The 10,000-nt window shown below is 31.6% G+C and overlaps 1 protein-coding gene across 2 annotated transcripts in view; it reads right to left on the bottom strand.

The window, feature by feature from the left end:
• The window catches only part of rush (rush hour), a 37,090-nt gene extending 31,807 nt beyond the window's left edge, over nt 1-5,283 (bottom strand). For both annotated transcript variants that reach the window (XM_027382565.2, XM_070136569.1), the window contains exon 1: nt 5,027-5,283. In XM_027382565.2, the coding sequence (XP_027238366.1) occupies nt 5,027-5,042 (16 nt within the window). In that variant the 5' untranslated portion in view covers nt 5,043-5,283. The remainder of the gene's footprint in view (nt 1-5,026) is intronic.
• Between the last annotated feature and the right edge of the window lie 4,717 nt (nt 5,284-10,000).

The raw sequence follows: 10,000 nt of genomic DNA, 5'->3' as shown, positions 1-10,000 counted from the left end.
AAATTGAAAAGAGAATGCATGTGGTGAGAGAAAGAAAAGTAAAGAAAGAAAGAGATAAGAGAGAGAGAGATGGCAGAACATAGGACCTATCTATAGTATACATTCATATACACAAACAATTGAATACATAACATAATTCATTATATACAATGCAATCAACTTATCAATATCCATTGACAGTCTACTGGTTACAAAGCCATGTTAAGATAACCTCATGATTATGTGGGGTCATGCAGAACCAAAGGGAAAAATGTGCAGGCCAGCATTTCCGACTGAAGCTTCTCTCTGTTACTCTGCTCTACAACAAGTACGTATATAGAGGCTCCTTTGGGCAGACAAAGGAAGTATATCCAGTGTGAATGAAAACTTTAGCCACAAATATATGGTCTTTTTGTAAAAAATCCAAACACCTTGTGAGTACAAATATTGCAATTAACAAATCAGCTCATTTTACAAAAACAAAAACAAATTGCTTTTTGAATGTACTAGACCAAGGTTTCTCAACTAGAGTGCTACAAAAGATTGATAGGGCTAACCTCACAGAAATGCAAATTCTTTTATGAATTTGGGGGTATCACTTTATATTCTTAAATGTGTGATATAATTTAAAACATGTTAAGAATAAGATTATTTATAATGAAGCTGATGCTTAATATGAATTGTACATGACAGGTTTGCATCTCACTGGGTATAAGCTCAAGTAAAGATGAATAGACAGCTTAGGCCTATGCCTGTGCAGTTCAAACATATCATTTACTTAGATTATGAAAAAAAAAAAAAAAAAAAAAAAAAAAAAAAAAAAAAATATATATATATATATATATATATATATATATATATAATTCATTTAGGATAACAAGAAACATGAAAATTAACTAAAAAGATTATAATATTGATAACTTCTCCGTTAAACAATTTTGTAAAAAAAAAAAAAAAAAAAAAAAAAAAAAAAAAATATATATATATATATATATATATATATATATATATATATATATATATATATATATATATATATAAGTAGATAAATAAAAATTACACATTCTTAGCACTGGATTAACTTCCATCCACCTCTTTTTTCTCAAACAGCAGAGAAAACAAAAATAAAAACAAAGCCCCTTAGCCTTTCTAAATCTATCTGATAAACTTCTGGCACATCCTTTGTTAAACAATTCTCTAATACAGAATCACTTCTACGTGTTGTGTTAACAAATCTAAAAAAAAAAAAAATAAATACTTGGATAACATGAAAAAAATAACAATAATAATCAACAAATAAATGAAATAATTATCTTTTTTTTGTCATGCTAATTTACTCTTATATACAAGGTAGTCATTCACCATATAATATCTTAAAATCTGTCATATTTTCTGCTGACTCTTAATAGATATGCAATAGTATAAAAAAAAACAAATAATTAATAGAATCACAGTAAAGTGCAGCTTCAACATTTTCTTAATCATAAGTCTTTATCAACATCTTGGGCAAGGTGGGAGTGGTCTCCTTCAGTAACATGTGCTCCTTCCATAAAGTATTTGCATTATCACATTATTACAGAGTTGGCTGCTGTGGGCCTCGTGACAACTAGTGTAGTTCACTTTTGCATATGAGTGTACCATTCTGTATCATCTACAATGCAATGAATTATATCAAATATGTAACCTGTGCATAGGTAAAATATACATAAACTATTGATGTTAAAACTGGATCCATCTGTGCAGTAAGTTTTTTTTTTTTTCATTTCACACAACTAAATCTAATGTATTCTAAATTTGCCAAAGATTATCAACTTGTGAATAATGTTCCTTAAATGTCTTAAATGTTACTGAAAAAGACATTTTATTACTAGTTTCCCCTGTGCCTACAGATCACACTTTTAAAGCTGTGCTCTACTTATCAATATATCATAAAATGTGTGCTCTACCTTTTCCTCCCCCATTAATAATGGTTTCCTGTGTTAATTTGTTAGTACAGATAACCAAGGAGATACTTTTACGATTTGCCTTTTTCCAATCTAAATATGCATTATTAATGGAACATACTTTTTTTTTTTTTTTTTTTTTTTTTTTAACTTATGCAGAGATTTTCATTGCAATAAACAAAAGATTCTAAAATCTTAAACAGAATACATTTTATGAAATCTTAAATCAGCCTTCAATTAAGTGTATAACTGCCATAGTAGAAAAAACTACAGTACAGAAAATAGATTTCATGCTGCAAGGAAAATGTAAGCCTAAACTAAACTTGATAATAAGCAATACTTTGCTTGATAATATTCTTCTAATAACTTAATTTTCTTTACTTTATTTTGGCATATTTCCAATTTCAGACATAAATAACATACATAGCGTAGTACCGAGGTAAACAGTCCATGGTACAAATAAATTAAAGAATACCACAAAAATTTTCTGTACTGGCATCATAGTTGTCCCATACTGAACATGAAAAAGGAACATCCACTTACTGCTGGATGCAGTCACTCCAGTAAAAACAAACAAGCCTCTTAACATGCATAATCTAGCAGGACGAAGCTTAGACTGGTTCCATGTAAGATGATCAATGATCAGAGAGGTTTACAATCCAACAAAACATGTTTTTAATAGCTTTTTCTATTTTTCAATAACCAAGTATATCAAACATCATATAAATCTTTACATTTTGAATACACAATCGCTGTAGCAATGAAGGAAAACCTCTTAGAATTAAATTCTTAATCTATCGATACTATGAACTGATTATACAGTCATAGGCCTATATGTATAAGACTGATATTATAACTGCACAACTTTTCTTGATGATACCCAGAATGCTTATCTTCAAGCAAGCAAGCAAGCAAGCAAACAACAGCAAAAAACAACAACAACAATAACAAAGAGCAATTCAACATACCATTGGTTTATGCAAAAATTAATTTCTACAATGACAATAATTCAAATCTATTAATATGAGCTGTTTACATCTATCTTCATATTTTCTCCTCTGTTGTTCACTAATATGCAATTTGTAGACTTGTCAGTGTTCTAGCATCTGCCAATGAATCTCTACAACACATTCTGACAATGTAAAGTAGGACTAAATCCATGGAAATTTATCATTAAAAAAAAAAACAGTACATGCTCCACCTTGATAAAAATATATTCTAGAATATATGATGTTCAAAATGCAGAGGCTGTCACTGTTGCTTGACAATGAAACACTATTGAGTTGAACTGAATTAGGCTATACAACATCGATCACAGTGTATCTAATATGCCTCCATGAAAGAGCTTATTAAAACTAATGTGGGTGTCTTCTAAATATTTAGCAATATCATGAAAGCCATTAATAATGAGTGAATATGGAAAAAAATAATAAGTTCTTGAGAATATTTCAACACAACATCTGTACTGCAAAGCTTAAACCACACGACTATTTTTTATCAAATAACTACACATTCAGAGACTATTCGCCAATTTGTTAAAATTGCGTAAGGCCTAACCCTAGGAATATTCATTATATGGACTTGCATACACACAGAAATAAATAGAAGTCTATCAGTCTTGACATGTTTATCTACTAGATAGATAGATAAATATTAATTATTTCAGTGTATATGCATGTCTGTAAATATGAATATGAATGGGGCTGAACCTCACACAGTTCTAACAAACTGGCAGTATATTTCTATCACACCAGCCAAGAAGCTTGAGGATACTCCTAAGAATCCAAGAATACCAGCATATGAATCAAAAACTTTCCTCACCCTAGCTGACCACTGTCTTTCCCCAGTGTGTGACCATAATTGTTTGTGGATCTATGACCTACATGCACACAGATAGTTTATGCAGGGTTACCACAAGGTAAATCATTCACCGTGAGGTTGAGCAGAGTTGACGTCTGTCTTTGCGCAGCGTTTGTCGTGACCTATTTCTTTTATTTCATGTTATTCACTGCCTGTGTGGATCATTCAATTTATCAGTGAGTGTAGTTTTCCCCTCTCTTTATGACAGTGTCCTTAAGGTATCCCTATTTTGGCGTGGTCATGATGTAAATAATGCATACTACAACCATAAAATCAAATAAATATATTCTACCAAATCTGAGTCTCTGCACCTTTTCCTATCATACACTATCCCTATTCATACACTTATTCCCTTCAGACATTTGACCTAAATTCCTTTCTGTTGGACAGCATGCAATATCAATGGATTAAAAATATTTTGCATAGTCTAAATATCTCTGATGTACTAATAACAGTAAGGCATTAACTTCTTCTCCAAACAATATAATCTATACGATAATACCCCCCAAACAAAAAATGTGCTACTCTTTTAAGATAATCTGTACATCATTCTCTATGTGTTTCGAGGTAGGGTGGTCAATAACGCACTAGATCATTACTTTGAAATAGTAAATTGAGAATAAAATAATCACATCAGAGCCATATTAGAAACAAGGCTTTATATCAAATCATGTAAATCATGACAGCGGAACAAGTGAGCATACACATTTTTCTGGTGTTACTTAGGGCTGGTGTCAAACTCTATGAGAGGAATGATTAAACCCCAATACAACAATATGACGCATACAATTAAAAACAAGAAAAGGTCTGAGATTAGATTTTTCATTCACTTCCATTACTTATAAACAACTTACAATATAGAACACTAACATGAAAACTGTATGATGGCCCAGTAAATTTGACTATATATATGACCTTTCATACCTATTCACAAAGCAAAATTATTGATCTGTTATTCACACACAGCGTATACAGAATAAAAGGTATATAGATTATTCATTTACACATCTTCCATTCACTGACATTTGTTTTTTTCCCTTTCTCGTAGTAGTAGTTTGACAACCTGAGAAACCAAATGCGCTAGACTTCTCCCTATTTCTCCCCTCCTGGGTTTATTTCCCACACTATTTCACAACAGAGTGAAAACAATTCAGATAACAAGCTATCCACGGGTATAAGTACCGCTATCCTCCCGTTATTGTAGAGATAATAGTGAAAAACGAAAAACTTTCTGCCACACTCACCCAGTCGGTCCACCATCTTTGTTATTTTATTTTCCGAATGAAATTTCTCTCACTTGGAACACGTCTTTCTAATCTTTCCCGGTGGATTTATGACCATCGGTAATGTGTAATTTGAGCGAACTATGCTCTGGGTCAGTTCATAGTCAGATCGTTCTGTTCTAAACTTGTAAAATGTTATTTTTTTCTTTTCGGAATATATCTCCCATTACTCATCCGAATCTACGGACGAACCTTGACGACTTCCGACGGAAAAGACATGAGTAATTCACAGACTCGGTTCATTTAACGGAAATCCCCTAAACAAAAATAAGCTTCCAAGCTATAAAAGCAAATTCATTGAAAACTCATCCGAAGAGAACGTCTCAGGTATCTATTTTATGCCTTGGTGAGACGGCAGACGATCCGAACGCAACGAAATCGCAACCTGAGGTCATGTGGGCTTTTGACCTTGCGATAAAGATATCTGCACAAACATCAGCCTACCCGCTTCCTATTAGCAGAAACTGATGCTGAGATAAGACTTAAAGGGATACCCACTCTCACTTGCCATAGTTTGCTTTCATTACTAGGCTTTGGTATTTCACGTTATTTGCATTTTTGAATGCCTAGGAAAAACTCGCATTTCTAAATATATATCATGAGATAAAGTTACTTGACGAGACGTTTTGAGATGCGGATATGATCAGAGGAAGAGTGTTATCATCCGAATTCTTATCTCTTTATCTGTAGGATCGATTTTTTTTAGTTCTCGTTTTAAGGTTTTCTAACTGCTAAAACACACACACACACATGTATATATATATATATATATATATATATATATATATATATATATATATATATATATATATATATATATATATATATATTAAATCTCTCTCTCTCTCTCTCTCTCTCTCTCTCTCTCTCTCTTCTCTTTCTCTCTCTTATATATATATATATATATATATATATATATATATATATATATATATATATATATATATATACATATATATATATATATATATATATATATATATATATATATATATATATATATATATATATATATATATATATACCTCCTGGCAGAGTTTACAAACTTTTTTCGCCAAGTCTTGCATAAGGATTAACAGAAACAGTAAAATAGAATTACAGATATCTCTAAAACATATACTGGAAACGACGCTTTGCTATCCTCTCAGATAAAAGAATGCAGGTCTTCGTGAATAACTTGTTCGCCTGTCAAGTACAATTGACCGTTAACCTTACTGTACTACAAGGAAAAAAAAGTGCAGCTGGGAAATAGGATGTCTCCATTACAAAAAATGTCACGTGACATATTCAAAATACATGGGACAAAATATGTACATACATGAAAGTGTCTTTCACCAGCCATAAAAGTAAAGAAATTGTATATATTGAGAAAGAAATCGATCGTTTTAGAGATATTACTGAAGACGGCATCCACCCAATATTTACGCACGTGTGAGTCATAGCAGCCGATGGCCCGTGAATCACTTTGGATGACTCATTTCAAATAGCCATTCGAGAAGTGGAGTGTTACAAGGCATCACAAACACCAGTAGAGGCGAGCCATCACGAGTGTGAGTACTAGTAATGTCCCCACGAATGAATCATCAGCGAGTAGCCATAAGCGTGTACACTTCTCGGGAAGGAATCGAGAAGGAATCGATGTATTTGAACGTATGCATTTTTTCCGAGTTGAAAGATGTGTTGTTTATTCGTCTCTAGATTGCAGTGATGATCCGATACGCTGGATGTGATCTGGTTGTCTCTGCCTCCCTCCACTTATTGTCTCCCTTTCTGTAATTATCACGCAGATTAAAAGTGTAAAAAGATTTTTTCCCTGTATTCGTATATAATCTGGCTTTCCCGATTTGATATTTCTATATTTACTCTATTTACATACTTTGTATGTATGTTTTTCTACATTAGTTCACATAGTGTTTATATTAAAATATTTTATTTATAAATTTATATTTTGCATTTTCTCTACCCCCCCCCCCCTCTCTCTCTCTCTCTCTCTCTCTCTCTCTCTCTCTCTCTCTCTCTCTCTCTCTCTCTCTCTCTCTCTCTCTCTCTCTCTCTCTCTCTCTCTCTCTCTCTCTCTCTCTCTCTCTCCCCCTCCCTCCGATGCCAAATTATTCACTCATACGAAAAACAACTCTTTCACCAAACCGTTATTATGAATTCCCTTCCTGCCAAAGAAATGCGATTTGTTACCAGTTCTACGGCATAATTATCTGTCACTTTCTTCGCACTATAATCTTTCAACAAGATCATTCTTAATTTGCTGACGCTGTTTTCTATCTGTCTGTAAGTCTCTTTTATATCAAGAGCATTTTTTTCATTCCTTTTTTCTCCTCCTCCTCTCTTACCAAATTTGTAGATATTGTCAAAGTTTTCCTCTTCTGTTTCCGGTGCCTGTTATACGACTTTTATCGCTAAAACATCGATATAATTCCCGCCTCATAAAAGGAATCGAATTTGTAGCCATTTATTACAGATTTTTCACTTTTTCCAACTATGATAATTCAACCATTTTTCAAAACATTTGTCAGGGGTATCGGGTAATATTTTTCATCGCCTTAATTGCCCGCAGGTATCTACAAGACTTCACCTTTCGCTTTTCTTCCTAAAGATCATCGCACAATATAACAGAAAATACTTTCAATATTCTGGAGGCTAATTACGATAACTATGATTAGAGTCTTAAGTTTGTAGCTGTCACTGAGTGGGCACTCCTGTTTCTTGCGACCTGTTTGAATTTCATCAATTCATTTCATACAAGAAACACGTACGATCCACAGTTAGTGTTTACATTAAATTTTTTGCATCTCCCTTCCCCCTTCTCTCTCTCTCTCGCTTATACTATTTTGCTTTTTTTTAGTGTTTACATTCAATTTTTTGCATCTCCCCTCCCCCTTCTCTCTCTCTCTCTCATACTATTTTTAGTGTTTACATTCAATTTTTTTTGCAATTTCTCTCCCCTCCCCCTTCTCTCTCTCTCTCTCTCTCTCTCTCTCTCTCTCTCTCTCTCTCTCTCTCTCTCTCTCTCTCTCTCTCTCTTTCTTTCTATTTTTCTTTCTTTCTTTCTTTCTCTCTCTCTCTCTCTCTCTCTCTCTCTCTCTCTCTCTCTCTCTCTCTCTCTCTCTCTCTCTCTCTCCCTCTCTCTCTCTCTCTCTCCTCCTGTTGTCAGATTATTCACTCATATGAAAAAGAAAAACTGTCTGATCAGTGCTTTCACCAAACAGTTACGCATCAATATACAAACAGAATTTCATTTAAGTAGGACATGCCTGCTACTTTAGTCAGCTGTCTACTGATCCATATATGATTTACTAAAAAGTGTGAGGGAGGCTCTTCGATGTATTGCTTACTGTAAAAAAAAAAAAAATAATAAATAATAATAATAATAATAAATAAATAAACAATACTATCTCAAATCGATTTCAAGTATATTTCAAAATAAATAATATAACGTTGGAAATTAAATACTCTCTCAAATCGATTTCAAGTGTATTTCAAAATAACTGATATAACGTTGAAAATTAAATACAAATTTAAATCGATTTCAAGTGTATTTCAAAATAACTGATATAACGTTGAAAATTAAATACAAATTTAAATCGATTTCAAGTGTATTCCAAAATAACTGATATAACGTTGAAAATTAAATACAAATTTAAATCGATTTCAAGTGTATTTCAAAATAACTGATATAATGTTGAAAATTAAATACAAATTTAAATCGATTTCAAGTGTATTTCAAAATAACTGATATAACGTTGAAAATTAAATACAAATTTAAATCGATTTCAAGTGTATTCCAAAATAACTGATATAACGTTGAAAATTAAATACAAATTTAAATCGATTTCAAGTGTATTTCAAAATAACTGATATAACGTTGAAAATTAAATACAAATTTAAATCGATTTCAAGTGTATTTGAAAATAACTGATTTAACGTTGAAAATTAAATCCTATCTTAAATCGATTTCAAGTGTATTTCAAAATAACTGATATAACGTTGAAAATTAAATACTATCTCAAATCGATTTCAAGTGTATTTCAATTCAATAAAACTGATATAACGTTGGAAATAAAATCCTATCTCAAATCGATTTCAAGTGTATTTCAATAAAACTGATATGACGTACAATTGTATCTAATCTTCATACAGAATCGATACGCACTTAATTAAGATATCTTGCAGAGTGACTACAGATAAATAATCGTAATGTTTATCTAAAACTTGCGAACACGATGATAAGGACCAAGTCGAAACGTTTGCTGAATTCCCCGCTGCGTTAAGTACAGTTTTGTGCCCAACCTGGATCCAGGGGCGTCACCATGGCGAAGGGGCACCAGGAACACATAGGGGCCGTCCCCCTACTTGTATTATTATGACGTAACAAGGAATCGATATGATGTTTGTGTGTATATAACAATATATATATATATATGTATATCTATATATATCTATATATATACATAGAGATATATGTGTGTGTGTGCGTATTATATATACTGTATATATATATATATATATATATATATATGTGTGTGTGTGTGTGTGTGTGTGTGTGTGTGTGTGTGTGTGTGTGTGTGTATACATATATAATACACACACACACATAAAAAAAAATATATATATATATCTATCTTTTTATCTATCTATCTATCAATATATATATATATATATATATATATATATATATATATATATACTATATATGTGTATATACATATATGATATATATACGTATACACAACTATTACTATATATATATATATATATATATATATATATATATATATATATATATATATATGTATATATATATATATATATATATGTATATATATATATATATATATATATATATATATATATATATATATATATAGAGAGAGAGAGAGAGAGAGAGAGAGAGAGAGAGAGAGAGAGAGAGAGAGAGAGAGA

The sequence above is a fragment of the Penaeus vannamei genome, chromosome 22 (assembly GCF_042767895.1).
Source record: "Penaeus vannamei isolate JL-2024 chromosome 22, ASM4276789v1, whole genome shotgun sequence".
Lineage (NCBI taxonomy): Eukaryota > Metazoa > Arthropoda > Malacostraca > Decapoda > Penaeidae > Penaeus > Penaeus vannamei.
The sequence above is the reverse complement of the archived record's forward strand: the minus strand, read 5'-3'. Positions and strand labels throughout refer to the sequence as shown.